This window comes from Natrix helvetica (assembly GCF_964273705.1).
Source record: "Natrix helvetica genome assembly, chromosome: 16".
Lineage (NCBI taxonomy): Eukaryota > Metazoa > Chordata > Lepidosauria > Squamata > Natricidae > Natrix > Natrix helvetica.
Genome location: NC_138563.1, coordinates 901,838 through 928,611, shown reverse-complemented (window position 1 = coordinate 928,611; position 26,774 = coordinate 901,838). Strand labels below are relative to the sequence as shown.

Genomic DNA, 26,774 nt, shown 5'->3' with positions numbered 1-26,774 from the left:
GTCCCGGCCAATCGTCAACATGTTGCCAGGCAGACTTCCCATCCCCTTCAACCAATCGGCGGCCGCGGCCGGCTTGTATCCGGGTGGAAAACCGAGAGGCAGCCATTTGCATTATAGCACCGGCCAGTATCCAGGCAGAACTGAAACGGGCTGGCCAATCAGGGAAAAAGAAAAGGCGAATCTGCCTCCCGCCCGAGAGCTACTTTCTTTTTCTCTTTTATTTTGAGACCGAAAGTGGAGGAGATTCGTGGCGGGGCGGAAAGGCGGCCGGGATTTTGCTCTCGGGATCCTTCTCGAGCAAACGGGGGGATCTGCTAACTCTTCGGAGGGTCCCAGCCACCTCCAGAGGGTCTTCTTCTATATTTCATGTGGGTTTTTTTTTCCCGGCGTGCAAAATCGTCCCTTTTCCTTTTTGCAATTTAATCACGCGGTCTAAAAAGGAGAGCAAATCGTTCCAGGCCGAAGAATTGCAAGCCGGGGAGGAGGAAATAGGTAAGTGGATTCCATCCGGAAAACGACCTGAAATTGCTGGAAGGAGGGGGGGGTATTTTTTTTGCAAAGCTTTGCATTTAATATATATATATTTGCAAAGCTTTGCATGGAACGAACTACAAAAATAAAACCGCAGCAGTTGTTCCTGGGAGACACAAAAGGAGGAGGAAAAGGAAGCTAAAAAGAATAAAAGGCGGCGTTGGGGTTTTTAAAGCAGCACCCAGAGAAGGGTATTTCTTTAAAAAAAGACCAGGATTGCAAAACTCCTTTGCGGAAGGGAAGAGGAATTCCCAGTTTCAAAAGCTGCAGCTGGATTCTTTTATTATTCTTCCAGGCAGCTGCAGCTTTTCTCTCCTCCAGAGAATTTTTTAAAAATGCATTTGAATTTCCCTCTTCCTGGAACCTGATTGCCACCCAAGTTGCGGTAATCCACAGTCTTTCCTTTAGGGGGGGGGCTCTCCCATGGTTCCTCGTCGCAGGAAAATTGCCCGAGGGGTGCAGGTGGGGGCCTTGCACCCAGAAAATGCCCAAGAGGGCCCAAGAAAGTTGCAAAGGAAACGCAAAGCTGATGTTTGCCTGGCACAGCCAAGAAAACTGATCCAGGTCAGGAGGGCTAAAGGCGACCCTCTTTTGCCAGACTCAGTGGAGGAAGAAAAACCGTTGGGAAAGATGAAGGAGAAAATAAAGTTGAAAATAGACCCCTTTTTCTGAAGTTCTGAGCTATTTCTGCCGAGTTCCCCCCCCCCCCCAATACCGGGTATCGATCAGTGTCTTTGCCCCCTCCTCCAAATCTTCCATTGATTGAAAACTATTATTCCGTGCCACAAGATTTACGAGGCTGGCAAGTAAAGTAAGGAGGTTTAAATATATATGTGTGTGTGTGTGTGCGCGTGTGTGTGTATAAAAAAGAGGAAACAGACATTGTGATTTCTGGAACTTTAAAATATATTGCTCACTTAGCTTTCGTTAGCCACTGCTAACATCGTCAGAGTGTAAAAACCATTAAAGAGATACCTGCCTTTATACACTATTAATCGATTCACTCTGACGATGTTAGCAGTGGCTAACGAAAGCTAAGTGAGCAATATATTTTAAAGTTCCGGAAATCACAATGTCTGTTTCCTCTTTTATAACTACACCTGGAACTCGTATTTTTAGGATAATTCGCAATATATATATGCAGGGGTGGAAGCCGGAGGTTTCATATAAAGATTAAATAAAACGCCTGCTTGGGATATTAATAAGGTCAGCGTCGTTTTCTCCTTCCCGTTTAAGGACACCGATGCCATGGCGGACGACAGCGGCCTGCTGGCAAAGATCTTGGAAAACGGGAGCGAAATTTTGGAGGGCGACGTGCAGGGCGACTGCACCCTGCTGCAGAAGCTAAAAAGCACCATCTCGTAAGCGGGAGGTCTTTTATTTCTCTCTCGCGCCGTGATTTTCGGGTTTTTTCTTTTGTCTCAGAAACTCAGGACAAGCGGGTCCAGTTACGGAAGGCGAGGAGGGCACAGGCAGCACAGTGCAGTTGTGTTTTTTAAAAGGGGGGCAGTTAAATTCAGGGCCGGCGTAGTCAGCACTTGCCCACAAAATGTTCTGCTCGATCTGTGAAACTCCCTGCCTGGAGAAATGAGAAGGAAAGGAGGAACGGAGAGGCTGGCAGAGATTAGAGGCAGCATTGCAGGGGGTGTTTTTAGGAGTGGTGTGGTGGGCTACAGGTGGAGTTCTCACAATCAGGAGGCTGTGAGTTTGATCCTAGATAGAGGCAGATATTTCTCTCTCTGGGCACACCGAGAATATATCTGTGAACAAAACTCTGCATTGGCGACAGGAAGGGCATCCGGCCATTGAAACACTCTGCTAACTCCATTCCTTTGCCCAGACTCCACCCTGAAAGGGATTATGGGGTCGCTATATCATGATGATGATGATGATGATGATTGCAGGGCTATTTTTAGAGACCAGGAGCAGCTTTGTAGGATAAAATATAGGAGAGTCATTCAGATCACAAAAGGTCCCCTTGATTGATCACTGGATAAATTGCCCTGTCCAAGTGAATCCTTAGCTAAGGGCAGGCAGACCTGATCAGTCCCGGGATGGGAGGCCACCAGGAGTAGACTGAGACCTTCTCTCCATCCCAAACCATTCCATACGGCTACACTCTCTAGGTACTGAGCTCCGTTTAAAGCATATTTTTGCCAACGTAAATATCTTTTTCTTGTTTTTCCAATAGAAAGCCTGTCCAGACCAAAGTCGACTCCATCTTGGTAAGTAATCTGGTATCTGCCCCGGACTCCGTTCAGGGCGTTTCTTGCAATAATATAAATGGCAGGTAAAACATTTGGGGTGCTCACTAAATTGAAGATTCAATCTCTGGGTTTCACTTCCCTTCGATCCTCAGTTCTCTCCTTCTCTTTTTCTTCTGTCCATAACAGCAAGATGTCCAGAAGTTTTCAGACTACGCCAAACTTTACCTGTACCTTCAGCTGCCTTCAGGGCCAAGCTCAGGAGAAAAAAGGTGAACCCCCCTTAAGCTTCTGGTTATGCTACGGATTAAGGTTGGCAGACTTTGTGGTCCCTGAGCGTGTGTGAAGGGGTGAAGACATTGGAGTCGCTCTAGGGGGGAGATGGGAGAGAGAGAGAGAGGATATAGATTAGATATATGATGAAGAAGATAGATGGATGGATGGATGGATGGATGGATGGATGGATGGATGGATATAGATAGTTAAAGATAGATAGACAGACAGACAAAGAGAGAGAGAGAGAAAGCTGGGAGGAAGAGATGGAAGGAAAGGTACTGGTTCTCTTTCTGATCCAATTGCTTTCTTTCCCCAGCTTGGACCTCACTTCTCTCAATTCAGCAGAGCAGATGCATGCCTGTACCTGGATTCGGAACCACCTGGAGGAGTATCTCGACACCTGCTTGCCAAAACAAGACGTGTACGATGCTTACAAGTGAGTAGTGCAGAGATCTGTGGCCTTTCTCCCCGGGGGAGGGGGGACTCTGGCCGTTCTGGCACGAGGACCCCTCTGGCATCCCCCAAAGATGGCCTGGCGGGTTCAGAGTCCTGGGCCGCTTAGGCCATGCCGGCGGTTGCTGCCCTGGAAGAAAACACGGCTGCCGTTCGTCTCCCTCTCGGCAGGCGCTACTGCGACAACCTGTGCTGCCGCTCCCTGAGCGCGGCGAATTTTGGCAAGATCATCCGGGAGATCTTTCCCAACATCAAAGCGAGAAGATTGGGTGGACGCGGGCAATCCAAATATCCTTTTTCCCATGATGCGGGAGTGGTGGGGGAAGCCCCTGTTTATGACCTTGGAGGGGTTCCCCAAGAGGCTCCGCCCTCCCCGGTTTTTCATCCGGCCCTTCGGAACCAAACGTCCAACGCTGCTCCGCCTCCTTGGTCCTTAACTCTCCTCCAACATATTGCTATAGTGGGATCCGTCGCAAAACGGTGGTCAACATGCCTCCCCTGCCTAGCCTGGACCTGAAAGACACCGAGACCGTAAGCTGTGTGGGGATCGCTCACCAATCCCCTGTAGCTCTCTGGGAACGGAGATCAAACCGAGACGGACAAGGCGGCCAGACCTCATCCCTGCAGCCGGAGGATCCGTTTAGCTCCATGGAGGCCCTTCCAAGCAGATCCTTTTGTAACCATTTTCAGGATTCCCGGCTATAATACAGCTGGAGTAGAGTGGTTTTCAACCATGGTCAAATGGCTTAGGGCAGCGGTCCCCAACTTTTATGGCTCGGTGGCCCGGCGGGGAGGGGGAGGGGAGGGGGCAGAGGGAAACTGGCGTGTGGAAGATGTGGGCTGGTGCATACGTGTGCGTGACGGCCAGCCATTGGCGTGAGATGAGCTGCGGTGCACACCTGTGTGCCTTTGCCAGCCCACCTCTGAGACTTGGGGGGGGGGGGAGTGGGTGGCAGCCGATCCACGGTTGAGGCCAATTCTGTGTCCCTGCAGCTGGAGCGAACAGAGGCCACCCACCCGTACAACGACAAGGTGGTGGAGGCGGCCTGCGCCCTGACTTGCAACTGGGCCCAGAAGATCCTCAAGCGCTCCTTCGACAGCATCGTGGAGGTGGCCCAGTACCTCCTGCAGCAGCACCTCATCAGCTCCCGCTCAGCCCACGCCGACCTGATCACGGCCACCCTGGTCACAGGTGGGAGCTCAAGACGGGACCGGGGATCGGCTGCGCGTTTTAGCCAGAATTGAGCCTGACCCTCTGAAGAATGGCGGGAGGGAGGGCTTCCTTTTGCTGGTGTCCTGATCCTGACCCCCTTCAGGGGTGGTGATTGGAAGATGCCTCCTACAGCAGGGCCAAATTTGAGAGATTTCGTGGCTTCACTCTGGGGTCCTCTTTGGGGCGGAGGCTGTCCCCTTCCCCCCATCATGGCACCAATGATATTCCCCCAACCCTGAATTGCTTATATTCTTTTGGTTCAATGTCTTTGGCTACAGAACAGGCCGAGAGTTCGTGGGGCAAGCGTCCTCCCCCAAAGAAAAGCGAGCCGGAAGCCGCGGAAAATGCTGCCAAAGCGCAACCTCAGGTACGAGACTCTGGTGTGTATCTGTATGTATGTGAATGTGCGCGGGGGATGGGAATTACCCACCCCAGGAGAAACGCAAACACCCGGTGGGGAGACAGGCCGAGTGGACCAGACCGAGGAATTCTGAAATGTTAGTATGAAAAAAAAAAACTCACTCTAGAATAACAGAGTTGGAAGGGACCTTGGAGGTCTTCTAGTCCAACCCCCGGCTTAGGCAGGAAACCCTACACCACTTGGTATAAATCAGCTCCAACAAACTGTGTGCAATGGAGACCTTCTCGCGGTTAAAAGATCAAACCAGGAACCTCTAGAAAACCCACAGCCCCGGCGCGAAGGACATGGCATGCCAACAAACACCGCCGTTTCCCAGCTCTGTTATTTCTCAACACAGGGGTCCAAGAAGCCCCTGTGGCCCTCAAGACTAGCCCCACAGAGTAGCTGGACGGGCCATGGGCCTCCTTCATCCTTCCTCTCTGATCTTTGCATTTCAGGCTAAACCAGACAGCGCGCCCAAGGCCTCGGCCCCCTCCCCACGGAGCGAAGCCAAGAAGCTGGCAGAGGTTCCTCCCAAGAAGGCCAGCAGCCCGCAGGTCAACGCCTTGGTGGCCCGTCTCCCTTTGCTGCTTCCCCGTGTGCAAGTCCAGCCCAGGGACCACTTGGTGGTGTCTCCTGGGACGGCTGTCCACTCTCCTCACCCCATCCTGGCTCCTAAGCTTACCCCCACCCAGGTGGCGGGAACGGTCAAGATGGCGCTCTCCGTGGGGGCACCCCCCTCCGCTTTGCTAGCCTCGGCTGTGAATGGACCCACCAGCTTGGTCAGCCAGCCGGCCGCCGTGCCAGTCATCAACATGGTGCCAGTTATAAACGTGGCGGTCCCACCCGTAGCCGAGAACCGGCCGAAGCCCAAAAGTATCTCCAGTGGGGCCGGCGGAACGTCCAGTGCTGAAGCTGAGCGGAGCCAGTGTGAGCCGCAGAAAGTCAAGAGCCCCACCAAGCGGCCAGCGGACCGACCCAAGGAGGGAACCACGAAGAAGAAGCGTGGCCGGCCACGGAAGAAGCCGGATGAGCCTCCCGTGGCGGAGAACACCATCCTGAGAAAAGAGCTGTCTAAAAGCAAGGAGGATTCAGACCCCGTTGTGGTACCGGTAGCTAGCAAAGAACCCCCGGCTGCTCCAAATTCTTCCCCCCAGGACTTGCCAAAAGAGAGTTCCCAAGCAGAGCCCCCCCCGGGATTGGAGGTCAAGACACCGGCCCCCAAGCAGCCGAGAGAGGAAAGGCCACCCGAGGCCAGGCATCCCATTGTGGTTCCTCCCAGGAAGATCTTGCCGTACCACCTCAGTGTCATCCGAACCACGAAGCCCCGTCCTTTCATCCCGCCGCCCTTCGCATGGGGTCCCAGAGAGTCCCCGCCACTGGACCAGTCGGAGATGTACAGCTATGAACCCGACATGCAGCCCACGGATCTTTCTATGAAATCTCGCCTGCCGCTGTCCAGGGACTATCCAACAACCTCGAGCTCGTGGGCACAACCGGGATGTTTGCAGCGGATTGGCATGAACTGCGAAAAGTCGACGGAGGCCGCGGGCAGCTCGGAGGCCACAAGACCAGGCCCCCGATGATCCCCCTCCCCCTGATGCTTCCCTTCACGGTCCTCCCAAAGACCAACCCGACACGCGTGCAGGAAGGAAATCCGGAAGAGCATGAGCCGGCACGGCACTTTCACCCAACCTCATTTGAACATTGATGCTTCTCTTTCCCAAAGGTGGGAAATGCAAACGGGGGGGCGGGGGGGGGCTTTCAGACGGGGCCCCGGTCTGCGAAACAGCAGTGACCGAGTCAAGATATTGGGAAGGAAAAGAGCAGAGTTGCTCGAGGCAGAACGAAGAGACGTTTCCATTCTTGGATCTTGACACTTGGGGGTTATGCTTCACCTGGGAGGGGGCTAGTGGGGGAGGGGAGGGGGCCGTGGCATTTCGTGTGGAAATCCTGTGGACACCAGCAGCCTTTTGTGTTTCAGAGACAATCATTTCACAGCCAACATCCCAAAGATTTTGCTCTCCTCGTGCTTTGCGTCGCTTCCAAGCTGAAGTTTAAAAAACAGGCACCGCCGTCTCATTTCACGCTCAATTTTGTTTGGAAGTCTTTGCTTGCCTCGTTTGTCCCTTCCTCTAACCCTCTCTTCTCCATTTATTGCTCTGTCTGTAAATCCTGAATAAAGTGATACAGAGGGTTTTTGTTTTCTTTAAAAAAGGACTCCGTTTCTTTTGTCAATTAGGACAAAATCCCTGCTCTTGCTTGGCCTAGGAAGTTTGAGAAAGGCCAGGATCTCCCTGCCTCCCGTCCCTGATCAGGGAACAGCTTCCCTCAATTTCAGCCTTGGACTACACCTGCCATCCTCCTCAGCCAGAGACAAAGTTGGCTTTTGGGAACTTTTTCACCTGGGAAAGCGTTAGGAGCCCAGGAGATGAAAATATGCTTTTATTCTTTACCAGCCCAGTTAGGCATTGTTGACCTTTCAGCCCGACATGACTGAACTTGCAAGATCTGGTTAGTGCAAGGATGGGAGACCACAAGGAAAGCCAGGGAGTCAAAACGAAAGACCTTTGGTGCCCTTGCCAAGAAAGCTACATAAACTAGCCCACCAAGTCAAGACGACTTAAAAGACTCGGGTTGTGTCGTTGCATCGGTCGCAAAGGCACTGCCTCTTTTTGACCACTAGGAGTCGCTGCGACACCAGCAGGTGAGTTCTAAGCCTTCGCTTTGGACGGTGTTGGCCATCCAGCCGTTCCTAATTCGGACTGAGCCATGGGACAAAACCAGGACGAAGCGACAAAAGAAAAACGTGATCGTGTTGCGTTTTGACACCACTCGGGCAGGGGCTAGAAGAGACGTGCCATTTCCACCAGCGGGAGTTCAGGATATGGAAAAAAAAAAAACCTCAGCAAAACTCAACAGAACTGAATTCTCTCGATTGAGGAGGCTCCGCCCTCGCCTGGTGTCTTCCCCAAGCAACTCTGCACACGCCCAGGGAACAGGAGAAAGTGCGGTTTTTTTTTTTCAAAAGGCAACTCAACTTTTTTTGTGGGGTGTGTGTGTGTGTGTGTTTCTCCTTGAAAATGTTTCACTTCCCATCCGAAAAGCTGCTTCAGTTCTGATCCTCAATGGATTGTAAAAGAAAACTGGGTAGGGCTCACACCAAGCCTCCGATGAGGACTCCAGCCAGGCCTGCTTGGGACGTTATAAAGAAAAACGCCTGGTCTGTTTCATTCCTGCTGCCGGGAATTACAGAACGGAACAAAAGACCAGAGGGCTGCTGAAGTCATCCAGATCCAGCCAGGCCTGCTTGGGACATTATGTGCTGGGCAGACGCATTCCAGACTCCTGAGTCAGGGCCGGTTGGCCTGCCAGATTGAAGGCAAACAAGCCTCTGGACTTGGATTCCTGCTTGGCTGATACCTGAACCCGGAGTCGGAGGACGGGGGGGGGGGGGGGGAGGCAAGTTCCGACATGCAGAAAAGACACTTCTGGAAACCAAGCAAGCTCAGAAAGACGCTGGCTGTTTTCCTCACCCACCCCCGGAGGCTGCAAAGCTGGGTCGCTGATCAAAACCGGGTTTTGTCCCACCTGGACCAAGAGTGGGTGACTCTGGCCCCTTTAGGCGATCTGTGAGCTTCCATTCCTAGAATTGGGAGTCCATCGGTCATTGAGAGCCTCGAGTTGCCCACCCACCCTTGACATTTGCAGGACACAAAGCCAGGGGCCCCCTCACTTGGACCTGCCCAGATATTTTGTAGAAAAGGGGGGATTTGAACGGCCCAGCTGGGCAGGAAGAATGAATGAGTTGGAAATTATTCCTGCAACTTTTGCAAAAATCGGGCGTCAGAGACCGATGGCAAGTGCCCAAGGAGCAGAACTTGGGATTGTGTTGAGAACAATTGCGAAAAGGGCTGGAAGAAGAGAAGATCCTACAATAACTAACAGAGCTTCCAGCTTCCTAAGCAGTCTATCTTGCTTAAGGGATAAGTCAGTGCGGGCGTTTCCCGTTGGCAGCTGCTCAGCTCATTCCCGACTTGTACTTTCCAACTGCAAAGCACAAGGATGCCGATCGAAGGGAAAGTTATTTTCCCCACCGTTATCTTGTTTCTGTTTCTCCGAATCGAGAGATCTATCTTCTCTTTCGTTATAAAATGTAATTTAAAAAAAACCCTTTTGTTGCCTTAGCTGCCCTTAAGCCAAGGCCAGCTATATCTCGGGGCATTGTGCAAAGGCTCCGCCTTGGAAACCAATTCAAAACAGAAGAAATTCAAACAATTCACTTCGCTTTGGACCAACCGGGAAGGGACAAAGGAGGACTGTTGATACTGGATTTTTTCCCCCGCTCCTGATCCAACCCACACTCCCACTCCGGGATGGGCAGAGACAAACCTCGGCTTGGGAACTTTTTTTCCATCTATCAGACTAGAGATTGAACACGTCTTATCTAGTCCAACGCCTTCTTAAAAACCTACAGTGATGAAGCACCTACAATTTCTGGTGGCAAGCTGTTCCACTGGTGAATTGTCCTCCCTGTCAGGAAGTTCCTTTTTAATTCCAAGTTGCTTCCCTCCTTGGTCAGTTTCCGTCCGTTGTTCCTTGTCCTGCCCTCAGGTGCTTTGGAAAATAAGTGGGCCCCCTTCTCTTTGGGGCAGCCCCACAAGTATTAGGAAGGCTGCTATCCTGTCCTTCTTTTCTCTAGACTTTGGGCCAAACCCAAAGCCTGCAAATTCTGTTCTTCATATGTTTTGGTCTCCAGGTCTCATCTGAGTTGCTCTTCTTAACCCTTCTTGCTAGGCAGAATTTCAGCTTGGGGCCCAAAGCAATTTGCCAAAGGTAGATATTGCCTTCTAGGTAGCGAAGGTTCAGGGCTGCTATGCCAGGAATGTGAGAAATTCCCGTCCCTGCTTCAAAACTCAAAAGGGGGACAGACAAAATTTTGTTTGCTGAAACCAAAACTGGTTTAGGTGGTCTGCCTGTGGGGGGGGGGGGGTGTTCCTGTAGGTACAAGGATTAAGAAATGCAGAGCAATCTTCTCTTCTCCCCCCCCCCCCTCACATTCAGCCCCACGAGTTCTCTTAACAAGATGACTGAGGCCTGACTAACCCACAGGGAGGACAACGTGTGCGAATCACCCAGGGCTTGGCAAGAACAATGAGGCTTTTTTTAGTCGCCTTGTGAACTACCAAGCGGAGAAAAATGCTAGGAATGAGCGCCGCCAGACATACTGGGGGGGTGGGGAGGGAGGGAGTGGGGGGGGGAGTCTGCTAACCAGGATCAGGGGGGGGGTCTAAACCTGATTTAGCAAAGTGCTGAACAGGTTCGCTTAGTGCAGCTCGCAAGGCACCAAAGAGGAAACCACGTCATTTCCAAAACCCACGATGCTTCTCCGTCTTTTTCAAGGATCTGAACTCTCTTATTTTTCTGGATTGCTGACGAATAGTTTTCTAGTTCGGAGACGGATTTTTAAGGGGAAAAGATGCCACTTGGGCGTCAGTCAAAGATCTGGATTGGGAGGGCTTGAGTGAGGTTTTCCCCAGGCCGGCTTGGGGTGGCTCGAAGTTCTCTCTCTCTCACGGATCCGCCAGAAGAGGTGGATTCCTTCCTGACTCCAGGGGATCTCCAAGGAGACTGTGATATTCCGAGGAGGGTGAGCAGAGCAAGGCCCAAGTGGGAAGGAAGAGGCCTGCAGATCGCTGAGTCCAGAGATCGTGAAACAATTAAGGCGCTTATTTTATAAAAAATGCTCCAATCCCATCCTCTTCAAAGTGGAGAGCATCCAAATGGAACAGCTTGCTCCCTGGAGCCCCTTCACACAAACCGCTCAGCGTCAAGATCCTAGTCCTCGTGATTGTGCATTCAGCAGAGATTTAAAAGGGACACGGGAGGAGGGGGGAATGGAAGGCGAGGGAGACCCCTGAGCTACGACTCCAGGCTGCTAAATCCAGGCGTCGCAAACCTATACACACACCCCAGCTGTGATTGTGCAAGACTGAAAGGGGAATGAACTCAGATCCGTGCTTTCGAAAGGGAGCCAAATCATCCGCTGTGCCCGGGAGATTGTGTCAAATATCCAGATCCCCCCCGAGAGCAACACGGTCCCCAGCCCTGAATGACTCCGTGATCCTTGGGCCTCAAGGTTGCCCAGACGGCGGTGCCAGAGAACATGATGTGATTACAAAAATTAAAAAAATGGGGAGTGGCACCAAAGATATCCTATGGACAAGTGGAGCTAGAGACCTGATCTTTATTGGTGAAAGGGAAGACTCTCCCAAAGATGATCAGATCATCGGCTACAGACTCCAATCCCCTCTCTCAATCTCTGCCTTACATCAGCCAATCCAGAGTCCTTCTGGGGGGAACCAGGAAAGCAAATCCCAAATTCCGTTGTTGTTCCCATCACCAAAGCCCTGGGGCATCCCCCACCCACGGTCTGGGCCTGAGGAAGAGTAAGGGCAACCCCCATGTGGCAGACGTCAAGACCTCCCTTGAAGGGTGAGTGCCAGGGTGAGCCCGAAAGAGCTTCTGGGCGCCTCCCCCCCCCCCCACGCTTCCTGCTTCCAATCCAATTTTGGATTGGGTTCCCTCCGGCTGAAGCCGGGCCCTCCCACTTCCCCCAAGGACAGAGCCCGTTTCCTCATTTCACGCCCAAAAGACGTCCAGACAGCTGTGGCAGAAGCAAACCTTGCCAAAAGGAAGTGGGTTTTGGACAAACGCTGACTCTTGAATGAAGACGGCCCATTGCAAAAACACACACACCACACCACACACACACACACACACACACACACACACACCGATTTAATGTATTTGTCCAGGCAGCACTTCCGGCCTGAAAGTTATAAACTCCGACCTATCGTTGCTCAAGCAGAAATCAAGCCATCAAGGAAAGCCCCACAGACAGGGCACCGTGGCAGTCAGGCTCAGAGGACATTGGGCCCTTATCCTCTGTGAGGTCCGGAATCCTCTTCAACCGGAATCCCAGCCCCCCCCCCAAGAGGGGAAAAACCCAAGCAGGATTCAAGGGAAACGGCCTCCCCGTTTCTTGGTCTTGGCCGTCCATCCCTTCTCGCTTGGAAAGTGGGGTAAAATCCACCTGAACCAACGTGGTAACCCTTTCCTAAGCCCTGCGACTGAAATAAGGGTGAAGGCTAAGCAGAATTGAGTGAGATTCACCAGGAGAAAGTAGGAAGGAAGAATGGATGGATGGATTAGAGGGGAGGAAAGGAAGGTAAGATTAGATGGGAAGAGGGGGGAAGGAAGGGAAGGGAAAGGATTAAAGGGGAAGAGGGAAGAGAAGGAAGGAAAGAAGGGAAGGATTAGAGAAGAGGGAGATGAAAGGAAGAGGGAGAGGAGGGAAGGAAACCTTCCTTCAGCACAGGACAAGGGCCCCTTGTGCTTCCTGCCATCAAAAGCTTCATTGCTGCAGATTGAAAAGTCTGTTAGAAAAGTAGGAATGGAGTCAGGGGGGCAGTTTCAAGGCAAGGCCAAAACAAAAGGGAGAAGACGGTGCATGCTGTTTACAAGGCCAGCTGAGTTTCCTAGTCCTCATGCTCCTGAGTCACAGCAAGCCCCTCCAAAAAAGCCCTCCTTCTGCGGAAAAATCCGAAGGGGAAGGAGCTCCTTGGCCGAGAGAGGGCCGGGCTGCTTCGCTCCGCCGGCTGCCTGGCTTTTTCTGCCCAGCAACAGGGCCGGATGCAGCAAAAACATTTCGCGGAAAACCCGTTATCTCGCCCACAGCGAGACTTCCTGAGCCTCGTCACGGAGCATCTGACGTTGCACGGCGAGCGTTCAGCGTGGGGGAGACTGGAATCCAACATGGGATCAGAGGCAGCCTTGGAACAGCGTCTCCTCTCGGACGGACCCTGCACAGGGACGCAGGGTCTTGAAACCAGGAGCAGGAGAGGAGAGGCCCCTCAAAAATAGGAATGACCCAAGATGGGTTCTTTAAGGGCGATTCGACTGTGGAAGAGGCCGGTTTTGCCTCCCAGCTTTTCATTCTGGAGGCCCTGAGCAAGCCCTTCCAAGGAGCTCCTTTGCGGCTCTCTGCCGCACGTCCAAGCAGGAATCTGGTTTGTTGGCTGGGCCACCAAATCCTGGCTTAACTAGGTTGGTAGAATAAGCCACCAATGGCTGGGCTCCTTGCACCCCACTGAGAGAGAGAGAAAACACAAGAGAGCTCTGGGTACAATGAAGAACTGAGTGGTGCAGCAAGGAAAGGCCCATGGTGGTTTTAAAAAATGGGCTTCAGTTGCAATCCCCAATTTATTGCCTAAATTTGTTCTGGGCTGGGTCCCTTGTACCCTGGCTGAGCATGCTGGGGATGAGAGTTGAAGAGACACAGATACAGAGAGCAGACAGAGAGACACAGATACAGAGAGAGAGAGAGAGAGAGAGAGAGAGAGAGAGAGAGAAAGAGAGACACAGAGACAGATACACAGAGAGAGTCAAAGAGAGAGAGACAGATACAGAGATAGAAACAGAGAGACAGAGAAAGACAGAGATACAGAGAGAACGAGAGAGAGAGAGGGAGGGAAGGGAGGGAGGATGGCAGGTGTACCCAGGTGTGCTTGAGTCCACTTCTCCACACCTGGCTGAACCGACTGCTTTGCCAACCTCTGGGGTGACGAATTGGTAGATGAAGCTGTGGTTCATTCAGTACCCAGGGTGGGGAAGGATTATCCGGGGCAGGGACTCCCTGGTCTAAATCCAGCTTTGTTTTGTTCGGTTTCCTACTCAACAACCACATTTCGGTTATCACCGCTGGCTTGAAGGCCGCAGAAACAAACAGGAATCCCGAGATCCTCTGGTGTTTTTGAAAAGGAAGGCAGGAGTTTCCCTCCCATTGCCAAGAGCAAGCCCAAATATTTGTGCATGGAGGAAACAGATTGTTCTGCGGGCCGATGAATCACTCCCCGTTGGCCCAAAGGGCAGGTGGCGTTTGTGCCAGCTGAAGCATGAGACGTTAACTTCCCCAGCAGCCTTGTGAATTAGGGAAGGAAGGGGAGACAGGGCGAGATTTAAGGAAGAAGCTGGAAAAGGTTTAGGAAATAAGAGAGGGTAATATTGGGGTGTTTGGGCTGAGAATGGCCATTTCAATTTCCACCCAACTTTTCAGATTATGGAAACGGAGGATAGCAGATCAAAGAGAGAGGAGGTGATGGCACCGGAAGTAACCCACTTTTGCCAACATCTCGTAATAAAAAATCGACTAACGACAGCCTAGGTCTGGGCAACGCACCAGGTGAAATCCAAGTTATTTTGGGTGGTATTTACAAAGACAAACCAGCCAATGAGAATCCCGTAGGATCAGCAATCCAAGCGAAGGCGTGGGAGCGACACAGAACAGATTTCAAAACAAGCCAATCTGAGACGTTGTGGGTCTCAAATCAGCCGGGCCTCCTTGGTGGAGGAAGTTTGTCTTAACTTTAAAAGCTCCTTTTCTGGAGAACAGGATGTAAAGTACACACACACACACACGTACACACACACACACAGAGGCATTAGAGGCACGACTGCTCTGTAAACTTTGCAAAGTTTAGAGAAGAGGAAAACATGCGGAGAACAAACACGTTTTAAGAGGAGGGTCCCTGCAGAGAGGAAATAAACCCCCCTCCCCAGGGGGAAATGAGGGTCCTTGGCTGGGAGGGGGAGGGAAAGCAACTCTTGCAGGACCCTCCCACCCCACTCCCAATTCATCTCCAGGCTCACGTAGGTAGGCAGCCGTGGGAGGAGACCCAAAGGTTGCATTCCAGGCCTCACGTGGTCGTAAGTGGGAGGGGGTCCTTCTGCCTACGTGCAGAGGAAGGGGGCATCAAGTGCCAGGGTGGGCTGAGCATTTTATGCCTGAACAGGCCGAGTGGGCAGACACACACACACAGAGGTCAACCTGGCTGGCTGCAACCGGTCCGGCCAGGCACGGCTTTTATTGCAGCCCCGGGTTTAATTGGTCTCCACAGCTGTATTTTCAGTTCCATTCACAGCTTGTGGACTGAAAACAGGAGTCGGGCGAAGGCGGCGCAAGCTGCTTCTCTCCTGCCTGGCACAATTGTTCGATTCGAGGGCATCTTGAATTTTTACTGGCTGGCGTCACGCCTGGCCACCTTACTGCATTTCTCTCTCGAGCTGCAACGGAAAAAAGCAGAGGTCCCGGACCAAGACCCCTCGGTTCCCCTTCCCCTCCCGACTTGGCAACTTTTAAGACCACCCTCGCAACTCTGCAAGCTCACGACTGGTGTGATCCTAGCGGTGATTGGAAAGAGAGCAACTGTATTTGACAAGATGGGGAGATGGAGCCCACGAGTGTGTGGAGGGGGACCCCCAGATTTCATTAAAGGGAGGTTTTAAGCACATTATCCACCTTCAAGGGGTCTTCTCGCCATTTTGGTTCATATTTTGACTTGCATATTACTCGACTTACGACCTCAATGGAGCTCAGAATTGCTGCTGCTAAGGGAAACATTCGTTAAGTGAGTTCTGCTTAAAGGGGACACTCTGCAACTGTCACAAATATGAAGCAGTGATCAAGCATCCAAATTTTGAGCATGGAGATGCCGCAACAGTTGTTAAGTGTGAAGAACTAATTCACTTCTTCCAGTGCTGTTGTTAACTTCGAAGGGTTGTAAGTCAAGGGCCAGCTATGTTTATATTCTAGGCACCCAGGGTTTCTATCATGCAGAATTATTGGCCAATTAGCAACACAAACACACACACACACAAGCACACTTGCTCTCTGCATGGACAAGTCCAAGCCAGTGATCATCTTTCAAAAGATGGATTTTTTTTCCCCCATCAAGGAGGAAGTGCCCAACAGACGGAGCCTGTCCGTGTGCCAAAACAGAAGGACCAGCTGCCTGAGACGCAGCCAGCTGCGGGCAGAGGGAGGGCCTGTTGGAGAACAGATGGCAGGGAATCACAAAAGCAGGCTCGACTCCCTCGAACCCACAACTGACACCTGGTTCCAACATCTTCGCCTTTCCAAGACATAAAAACTCCACTCTCAGTTCACGGAAAAAAGTTGCCCGGGTTTTTTTGGCACCTCTCTCCCAACGCCCGTCATCTTTGCGGTTCAGGAGTGAAAGCGGGGAAGAAACTCGCATGAAACTGAGAAAAAAACCCACTCGGGGGAGCAGGAAGTGCAACCAAGCTGGGAACTTTTGAAACGTCGCATTTCCTGAATCACAGGAAATGGAAGGCTAGAAGTGGGGGGGGGGGGAGGATAAGTGTGAAAACTCAAGTTTTGCCCTGGATGTAATGGAGGCAGAGAGCCTTCGCACCCCTGCTGACTCGGGGCCCATCCTGGGCGTGGGGCAAAGCATATGGTATCTGCCACCGCGTGCCCTCTTTTGCATTCTGGGTAGCTGCCCCTTTTGGAGCGCTCGGCTCCTCCTGACCTTGGGCCGGGCGATGGCAAAGGAACGATGATGGCAACTGTGCCCGTTCACACTTTTTGAGCAGACCGAACGGTTGCCGTCTTGAGCCGCTTGTGAGTTTCCTGCAGTGTCACGGTGCCCGCAATGTGGCCGGGTCCTCTCCCCCCTCCTCTCTTCCTAGTAGGGGCCTCCTGAGTCTGACTGATAAGCTGCCTTGAGATGGTTCCCCGAAATGGAAGGCCATGTTGTTGTCTTCCCATGTTGCCTGAAAACTTCTAAGAAAAAGAAGTCCTTCTAATTCCTGTAAATTCAAGGAAAAGCCGAGAATTTGAAACCGACGTAATTGCCTGCCTTTCTGTTGGGTTAGGTATCAACTTGGAGCCTATTAAAATATCACAATTGCCAGCCGTTGATCCTAGTATTTAAGTAGCCCAACTAAATTCTCCTGAAGTTTTTCAGGCTTTCTCTACAGGGGTTGAAAGCGGACTCCGTCTGACCCAAACAACTTTCCATGAATTAAAAGGGATTTAATGCACAATTGTGGAATGACGTGTTGTTTTTGAAACGCATCAACACAAAACAATTTGATCCTTGGGTGTTCCATTCTACGGAGATGTTTCTTCTTGAAATCCAGATGTGTTGGGACTCCATTTCTTAGAATTCAGACTAATGTCCCCTCCGAACAGACCCAGTGGCAAAAATGTGCTCTAAAATGGCTTTTCCCCCTCATCTTTGCGGAGAAAATCCTATCTCCTTGTAAGAGTTTCACGGTCGTTTTCAGATTTTTCCCACTAAAGGGAGATACACAACAAGGAAACTGCGGGGCCTTTGCTTCAGCAATTCAAGGACAAGGTGCATAGATAACCCTATCAGCAGAACTTCATGGCCTGCCTTTTCACATCTCCAATTTCAAAAGCAAAATAGAAAGAAAACAACCAGACAAAAGACAGTCTGTTCAGCAAGGACTTTAACCCCAAATAATTGCAAATTCTTCCGTCCGTTCTCAGATTAGGAAGAATCGAGTTTGCTTAAGGAAGAAAAACTTTTTCTCCGTGGGAAGAAACACTAAAATAACCACCATAAAAGAAGTTTTATTTCTCTCACAATGAATCCAAAACTTGGCGTTTTTTCAAGCTATGTTTGGGAGGGACCAAGAGAGGAGAGTTTCGGTTCCCAGCAAAGTTGAGATATGGTCAAATATCACTTCTGGTGATAAAGGCAACTGGACTGGGCTCACCCGGGGGCACTTTGACCCTGGGCAACTGTGAAAACTTTAATGAATTTATGACATATTGGAGATATGTGGAAAGAACACAGGGCAAGGCCACAAGAATGGCCCACAGTGGCTGATAAGGCAGGTTTTATGGCTTTCTGTACAGTGTACACACCCAGCCGATATGGCTCACATATGGTTTAATTCATACGGTTTATGAATTATCTCCCTGGGGATCCTGCCCCCACATGGGATCGCTTGGATGAAGGATCTGGCGACAAGGAGATCCCAGGTCTCAAAAGAAAAAGAAAGAAGGAAAGAAAGAAAGGGGGGGATGGGGGGGGACACTACCAAATCATGACAGGTTATAACTTTGGGGGCCTGTTGCTTCACCCCATGTGCCGTTTGCGACTTGGCATATTAGGGGAAGGCAACAGCCCTTGTGGCTGGTCAGTGAGGATTTGTGTATTGTGCGACTAGCCGAGGAAGCGGGCTGTGGGATGCAAAAAAGGCTACTGCAGAGAAGAAGAGCAAAGGCAGAACTGGCAAAGAAACACACACAAACCCCGGGATGAATTAACACGGCTCCTTCTGAATGGCTCTTGGGAGAGGAACTTCGAGCAGAAATCTTCCACTATTTGACAATGGAGTCTGCTAGATCTGGAAGGCCACTTCCCTGAACAGCTGGCCAACGCAGGTCTCATTTCTGCTTTTGACTTCTGCTATCAGAAAGAAAGCAGGGAGACTTGTTAAAACAAAAACACGCCAATCAGCAATCCTGAAAACAAATCAAATGGTGAATTAAAGTTTTTTTTTGGGGGGGGGGTGTTAAGGAGTAATGAATCCCACGGGGAAATACTAACCCAGACTAAAGCTAAAGGGGGGAACCAATTCCAGCAGGGGGAGGCTTCCCTCTCTGGAGGCAGCTGTGCTGGAGGACTGGCTGACGCCCCGGCCCCTCTTCCTTTCCCTGCCCTTCCCTTCCCTGGGATAAAAGCTTCCCTTTCATTTATTTATTTGCAAGGCCTCTTATTACAGGAAAAGCCACCAGCAATGACTTCACCAGACAAGAATGGCCTTAAACATTTACCCAGCTATGGGGTGTGTGTGTGTTTTTTCCCCCCTCCGCGCCTTTCAGGAACAGAAAGTAGAAAGCAGCTGTGCTAAAGCCGCCATGAAAGAGACAGGGGGATCCTTTATGAATTGTCTTGAACCCCGGATCAAGGGGGCAAGAAAGGGAAATGGGGCGGGGGGGGGGGGGAGAAACAGCCTGGGCTTTGGGCAGAGAAGGCTGAGCTCAGCCATCTGCTGGGGTTTTAGACCCTCACCCCCACGGGAGCTCTTAAAAGCCAGAGGGGCCAGGAAGTGGGAGTTTCGCAGCTTTCCATTACAAAACAACAATACGGTTTTCTAAGTCCATTGTCGCCTCGCTTTCTAGAGCAATTCTAACAAGGGTATTGCTGGAAGTTTTGGGACCAGAGCCCGGGAAATGGAAGAGGCCACCCACAGGGTTCCCAGAGAGCTTCTACAGAGGAGCCAGCCTCCCCCCCCCCATGTGTTTTCCCCAATAAAAGGAATGGGAATTCATCAGGATAAACAACACTGGCTCCACCCCATCTCTACTTTGGATCTGCGCTAGGAAATCCAGAGAAGTGGGGATTTTAAGCAGGTGTTTCATTAATGCCCAAGCCCCAATTTTCATCGGCTTTAATTAAATCGTGGGGAGGGGAAAGAACAGAACCTGTGAAGTTAACAACAACAAGACTTAATTAACTTCATTTTCAGAGATTAAGGAGGGTGGGTATTTTAGCAGCAAAGCTCCGTTCAGGGACCGGTTTATGAAAGAGAAAATATTGTTCAGCTTCTTTGGAGGCCTAACAATGTTTTCAACAACCAATCGCTCAGGGTCTTCTTCAGTGACTCACTTTGCAGTGTGTCACCAAATCATTTAAGCCTCATTCGAAAGCAGTTTGACTTTAGTGCAGCTAGTCCTGAATGATTTGTTCTTCCTGAAGTTTAACATTTTTCCCCTCCAGTCCTAAAACAACACATCAGTTCTTTCCTTTGCCAACGGCCATTGAAGTGGTTTTTTCTTCCTTTCCTCTTCATTTACACCTTGAGAACTGACTCTTCCACAGTGAATTGGGTGTATGAGCCCATGAAAAGCAGAAAGGGGAAATGGTTGTCGTGTCATTGCTACTGGAGTTCCTTAATCTGGTTTCCTCCTATTCATGAGGGTGAATACCGCCCTTGATCGCTTCAGGTAAATCTTTCTGAGCTGCAGAGCAAACAATCTTTATTTTTTGCCTAAAAGCTGAACCAACTTGCATCCTCTCAAGGGACTGGAAATTCTGCCATTTGCTTTGTTTGAAGGATATGACCTTTGCTCAAAAAAGTCACCGCATCACACCCAACAGTCATTTCCAGAACACCCATCTACTTATTGCAAAACTGACAAATTTATCAATATCAGAGTAAAGGTAAAGGCACCAGTCTGTCAGTTACACCAAGGAGCAGTACAAGCTGGAGGGGAAGTGGGCTGTGTGTGTGGAATGCTTCAAAGAACCTCATTGGATTAAGAATCTACCAATACACGAACTTTTTATGGTCAATTCCCAAAAGAACATTTGCGATATTCAGACAAACACATTCCTCTGCTTCATCAAAGCAGGACTTTCTAAGAAGACAGGGGAAACCTGCCCGATATATATAGATTAGATGATAGATAGATAGATAGATAGATAAACTTTACCAACAACTTGAAGGGTTAAATTAATTTAATTCAGAGGAACATTCAAGCACATATATTAAACACTCCATTGCTACGTTGCAAAACAGTGATTCTGCCTGGGGGGGGGGGGGATGTGGGCAGGCAGGGTAGGAATCAGTAAGGCCTCCATGTTGCTGGCAAACTTGGGGTTTATTGAAGTTAAGGATTTCAGAATAAACCTCTCTCTGGCTTTCGCTACATGCAACTCTTCCCTACTTCCCTATCACAAAAAGAGAAGTTAAGCCAGTAGCCTAGCAGCCAAGGGAGATGACAAGAGGACCCCCATGGTTTGGGACTGCTTCTCCTGATCTGCCAGGAAGTCAGAAGGAACCCAGGCTCAGGGTCCTTATTAAAATATAAAAGGTTCCCTCTGGATTCTCACGAGAGAGACATTCACAGTTACTGGGGTTTGAGTCAAAGTGGGGTCAGACAGGAAGGAAGACCACCAGGTCTCACTTGCAATCCTGTGAAAATGGGGAAACTCCAGCACTGCCTGTTTGGTTGGACAAGAAAACCCCAGCTGAGACACACACACACACACACACACAGGGCACCAGCATTTGTAATCAGAGTTTTGGAGAAGTGCCATTTTGCATATTTCTAAGGAAAAACTTTGCATACTCCCCCACAAGGCATTGCAATAGGCTAGTTCTGTTAGTCCCTATGTAAAATATTTCCCTAGCCTCCTCTTGGTTTGTCTCTCTCAACCACATTTCTGGGGCAAACAAAAGGGGGCAGTTTAACTTGTGTGGATGGAATGTTTTAATTTCCTTGCACATCCCTGCCACGCCTTTTGAATCAGCTCAAGTGCTCACAGAACAGCCTTTTGGAAACAAGGAGGTGCACGTCACAGATCAGACCCCAAGCAAGCCAGAATTTAGACCAGCCTGAATGAAGAAACAAGGCTTCATCCCACATCCCTGAAGCTGGCTAGTTCTATTCTAAGAGTGTATCTCCAGCCCTGCCTCTCCGTCTCCGCGGAAGGAAAGCCAGGCCAAGGTTTTAAGCCTAGTCTACCAACGAATCGCCTGGCAACATTAAAGAGGGAGGAAAGGAAGAACAAGGGGCAATCATTCAGCCACAAAACGAAAACAAACACTCCGGGTTTCTGTATTAACAGAAGGGCCTCCTCACCTGGTGAGAATCACTGAAGGGGTTTTTATTAAGACGGTTTATGTAAACAAGCAGATCTTCCAGCACCTCGCCAAGAGGAGTGTCCAACCCTGGCCACTTTAAGACTTGTGGACTTCAAAACTCCCAGAATCCCCCAGCTATTTGAAATCCACGGTGATTGAAGTGCCTATGGTTGGATACTCCTGGTCTAGACTGATGCACAGGGAAAACTAAAAGCAATTCTAGACTGTAAATTAAAACTCCTGCTCCTGTGAACTGAAGCCATTCTCCTGAATAAAAGGGGTAAAATAACCAAAGAAAACTCAGCTTATGAACTGTTTCATCCTCAAGGGTTTAGAAAAGGCCATCAGGCATCCTCCAGAAACACCTGGAGGACACCCAGGAAGCTGCCCAGATTAGTATATTTGCGTGCGTGTGTGTGTGTGTTTGTGTACCACAAGATCTCACACTGCTAATTCACGCATGTTATTTTGCTTTCTTACAGGACAAATGACATTCATGTGCAAGTTTAGCTTTTTTTTAAAAAAAAAAGCATCCTTTAAGCTCAACGCGGGAATCAAAAGAAAAAAAAAGTAAAGCAGGGCGATGGAAAACCCCCAAGGGCCCCTTTTTCTTCCCAAGAGGGTGGGAGGGAAGGAAAAGAAGAGTCTTGAGCTGGCCAGTGCAGTCACATGGATAAACTTGTTGACTTGTTGGATGCGAAGGTTTTCTGAAATGCCCAGTATATGCAGATGGGGGTGCGTGGAAACCAATCGAGAGTCCAATCAAATCCAAACCGATCATGTTTTAAGAAAAAAACCAAGACCTCTTCGCAATCGTTCTCAAAGATAAAGCTGCTTCAAGAGTGCACGCATTCTGAAGGCTTCATCGGTCCCAAATGAAGTTTATCACGGTTGCAGACTGAGCTCCACTGCAGGGAGCAGCTAAGTGTGATCCAAAGGGGTGGGTGGGGGGCACGCTTAATGGCAGTGTAACGCTTTCAAAAGGAGGGCAGTGGAAAGAAAGATGAAAAAATGAAAAAATACAGTCAGCCCTTTAGAATACGATGTGTTGATAGGCGGCTGAAGGACACCAGGTCTTTTCTCTCAGCGATGGGGCAATAATACACTGCCGGCACCTGCCAACAGTTAAAGGCATTTCCCAGAGATGACCCGGAAGTGTTTAGGACAACACTGGGCCCAAATGCCCCTTGTACTTCAGCCCCAGCGGTATTCTCCAAGACGGAAGGGCACGATTGTCGCCCTGTGCAAACAGATCACTCACTGCTGAGTGCATCCAGCTGTCTTTCCTCTGCCAGTCCAAGCGCACCTCCTCCTGCACGGTCCTTCTAGCTTCGCGAGAGTGAAGCAGAGTGCCCACGTTTCTTCCCTTGGCAAAAGCGGCTTCCATTTGTAAGACATCCTTCCTGGGCTGCCTTCGATCCCGGGACAGTTCATAGGAGTCCTTCTTGGGAAATTCCAGCTGTCCCGCTTCCCGCTCGGCAAGAGGAGAACAGCTCAGTTTTCTACTCACAGCAGGAACAGAGCAGTTAGTCCCAAGCTAAGCTCCACTCGGGTGAGCCCCCCCTTTTTTTGGCTCACCGGATCAAGTAAGCCAAGCTCGCTCCTAGGCCAGCCACGCTCGCAAAAGCCACCAGAATGTTTCTGATGCTGCCTTCCAGGTCCTCTACATGGAAGAATTTAACAAAGCCCTCCTAAAAGAAAGAACGGTACCGTTAATGGCTTTGACACAGGCAGCAACAGCAGCACCTGGCAGCTTTAGAAAACCCGCGGAAAGCAAGCAAAGCAGGCCTTGCGCGAAGAGAGAAGCGAATTAATTGGAATTCCTATCGAATGTGACCTCTTATTTCAAACCCCTTCTGAGGAGAACTTAAGTCTTCCACAAACCCCAGAAGCCCACCCCTCTAGAAACCTTCTTGGGGGAACAGGAAGGCTAGTCATGCAATCACTGTCAAGGAACACCAGCTCCTGTTTTGATCTTGAGTTAACATGAGGCCCACCCCATAATCCAGGTTTTTAAGCAGTATTTCTGTGTCTGGACAGCTGAAGTCCCCCCACCACCACCACTACCACCAGCTCCATCGTAACAAGCAAGGGAACCTCCCAAAGGCCAGGAATCTTACTCACCCAGCCGTTGTGATGCAGCAGCCACTCTCTCTTCTCCGTCACCAGCACCTCCGTGATAATCTCCGCCAAAGTGTTGATGCCGCTTTCCTGATTTATGCTCTTCAAGTGTTTGGCAACAAAGGCACCAAAGGAAATGAGAGTCACAATCCGCCCCCAGTTTGTTATGCCATCGTTGAAAACCTGCGTTGCAACTTCCGACATAAGCTTCAAGTCGTCGGCTTTGTCGATCTGCACTTTCCTCAGCATTCCTGAATGAAGGAAGGAAGGAAGGAAGGGCTTTAGGCAAAGTGCCACAAAAAGGTCAAAGAGGGAAAAAAAACCATATTGAAAGCAACCTCTGGTTTTGTCTTTTCCAGGGGGGGGGAAAGCCCCCCAGAAACATGGTCAGCGCTGATAGAGTCCATATAGCAACTAGAACTAAAAGGGAACAGTGATTTTGTGTACTGTGTCTAATTCTCAGCCCCAGTGATTTCCCAAGCAAAGGAGGATGCAACTTGTAGCTCAGCTTGCAAAATGGTGCCACGTAAGAGGCTAAGGCAGAACTGGATTCCCCAGTCGATATCTCAAAGCTTCAGGAAGTTTGAATTCAGGTGAGGAGAGTCCCTGCGGGATAGTGGATTATTCAGAAGGCTTTAAGCCTCCCAGGAAGCAGGTGCCGATGAAATTGGTTACCAGGGTATTCAACGAATCAGCCAAATACTATTGTGCTGTAGGAGTAGAGACCAGCCCTCTGCCTGTTCTGTGGCTGCCTGTCATGGCCCAGGATGCTGCCCACTCGTACATCACCCTGGAAACTCATCGGCAACCATCCATCCCATTGATCAAGAAAACTCAAAAGCTGCCAAACTTCAAACACTTTACTAAAATCACTCCAAAGGCAACGCACAACTGAAAGGAAATTAAAAACCCTGGCTAGCTAGAGAAGCTTCTGCTGTGTTTTTTTTTAAACACCACCCTGTTTACAATGACCTATTTCTCGCTTGCTGGGCCCAGCAGGATACGAGCCACTGATAAAGCTAATCTATAATGAGAAATTTTTTTTCCATCTCTGCCTGTCTGCAAGGTTGCCCTCCCTCCCCCACAGTACAAAGTGCAATTTCCTTTCTGCTACGGGCTAATACTTTCACAATGACTGCTTGCAGCAAAAACAAGGGGAGGAGGGGAGGGGAGAGAAGGAAAGAGAGAAGCCAGGCTGGCCTGCAGCAGCCCAGGCCACACACAGCCTCCCAGCTACCAGGGTGGGCTCCACCAGAGTTGCAGCTGCTTTCCAGCCAATCCGGGACAAGAGCCCCTTCCTCTCCAACTCACCCCTCCCCAGCAGAGGGCAGATGGAGAGGAAAGGGGAACCCCTGAATGTAAGAAAAAAAGTATATTTTACATCCCTTCCTGCGTATCTTGCATCACCTCAATCCTCCCTTGCTTGCAGCCTTTTCAGCAGGATGCATTGCAATTTCTTAATATTTGCACCCCCTCCCCAAGCCTCCCTGCTTGCTGCCCTTTTGGGGGGAGAACTAACTAGACAAGCTTTCCGTTTATATTGCAGTTTAATATTTGCACCTTTGCAATCCCATGCTTTTTCAGAGTGGGGCTAACTAGACCAATCCTCTGCATACATGGCACTTTCTCAATATTTGCACCCCACCCCCACCCCAAATCTCATCCCCAATCCTCCCTGCTTGCTTGTCCTTTTCGGTGGGGGGAGAAGGGGAAGGAATTACTAGACCAACCTTCTGTTTATATTGCAGTTTAATATTTGCACGCAGACACAGCCCACATTCCATCCACTCCCCAGAGGCCCCTCTGGGACTACAAAGCCCATCAGGAGCACCAATGCAGCAGGGGGAGGAAAGGATTGGCAGCCCATCTGGGAAGGCCAGCTGGAGATTCTCCATGATGTCGTCCCAGACCGGGATGGGGGCTGACTAGGCCAACTCTCTGGATGCATGGCACTTTCTCAATATTTTCACCCCCTCCCCAAATCCCATCTCCTGCTTGCTGTCCTTTTGGGGGGAATGGGGGGGGGGGATTACTAGACCAACTAGTAATTCAGTTTGCATTGCAGTTTTTTTCTCAATATTTGCACACACACATAGCCCGAATCCCATCCTTCCCTGCGAGGGGGGAGAGGAGGCCCCTCTGGGACTACAAAGCCCATCAGGAGCACCAGTGCAGCAGGGGGGGAGGGGGGGTTGGCGGCCCACCTTGGAAGGCCAGCTGGTGCTTCTCCCGGATGTCGTCGCAGACCCTCCGCAGCGTCTCCAGGGCCCGGGCCGCCGTCTCCGCCTCGCCGCCGGCAGAAGGACCGAAGCGGCCCAGCAGGCCCTGCAGGAACTTCCCGCCGCCGCAACCGCCGTCTTGCTTGGGGGGCTCCTGGTCGGCCGCCTCCCGCAAGTAGGAGGCCACCAGCTGCAGCGTCACCTGGCGCAGCGGGTCCCCGGGCGAGGCGGGGGAGGAAGCGGCGGAGGAGGAGGAGGAGGAGGAGGCGGCGGGAGGCTCCGCTGGGCTCTCCGGCTGGGGCTCGCAGCCGTTCAGCTCTTCTTCGGGGGGCGCCGCCGCCTGGCCAATCAGCGCTTGCGCCGCCGCCTCCGGGGGCCCAATAAGCGCGAGGGGCCCCGCGCGAAGCTCTCCGCCAATCAGCGCCCGAGGCCCCTCAGCGCAGCCGGCGGGAGGCCAGCCCAGCCCCCCACAGACCAGGCCTCTTCGGATGCCGCCGGGAAGGAGAGCCAGGCCGCCCTCGCCTCCGGCGCCGCTTCCTCCTCCTGTGCCCCCGCCGCTGGGAGACTGAGGGGCGGCCGGTGCCAATCCGGGGGAGCCGCCGCAATACAAGACCATCGCCTTCTTATTGAACATGGCGGCCGACCTGCCCTCGCGCGCGATGCCTTCGTCTCGAGAGAAGGGGAGTGGCGCGCGCACGGAGCGGCCGTTATAAATGCCGCCCGCCGCGTGACGTCGCGGCCGACGCCGGCGACGCACGGGAAGGGGGCGGGTCCGATTGGGCGAGACCATTTGGGAAAAGGGGGTGAGAGAGAAAGAAAGAGGGAAGAATGGAAGCGCCCTGCGGATGGGGAGGGGGGGAAAGATT

General features: G+C 51.1%; 2 protein-coding genes across 2 annotated transcripts; one reads left to right on the top strand and one right to left on the bottom strand.

Moving 5' to 3' along the window:
* The first annotated feature begins 94 nt into the window (after positions 1-94).
* Positions 95-9,570, top strand: RFX5 (regulatory factor X5). Its single transcript, XM_081968405.1, has 10 exons — positions 95-492; positions 1,768-1,892; positions 2,723-2,756; positions 2,925-3,007; positions 3,328-3,447; positions 3,636-3,756; positions 3,918-3,995; positions 4,458-4,656; positions 4,956-5,044; positions 5,536-9,570. The coding sequence occupies exons 2-10, from the start codon at positions 1,780-1,782 to the stop codon at positions 6,661-6,663; spliced, it is 1,965 nt and encodes a 654-aa protein (XP_081824531.1). The 5' UTR covers positions 95-492; positions 1,768-1,779; the 3' UTR covers positions 6,664-9,570.
* A 10,851-nt stretch (positions 9,571-20,421) lies between these two features.
* Positions 20,422-26,585, bottom strand: MCL1 (MCL1 apoptosis regulator, BCL2 family member). The gene is made up of 3 exons (XM_081968054.1): positions 25,894-26,585; positions 23,693-23,940; positions 20,422-23,259 (listed from the first exon to the last, which is right to left on the bottom strand). Exons 1-3 carry the CDS (start codon positions 26,540-26,542, stop codon positions 23,143-23,145), a joined length of 1,014 nt encoding a protein of 337 aa, XP_081824180.1. The 5' UTR covers positions 26,543-26,585; the 3' UTR covers positions 20,422-23,142.
* Between the last annotated feature and the right edge of the window lie 189 nt (positions 26,586-26,774).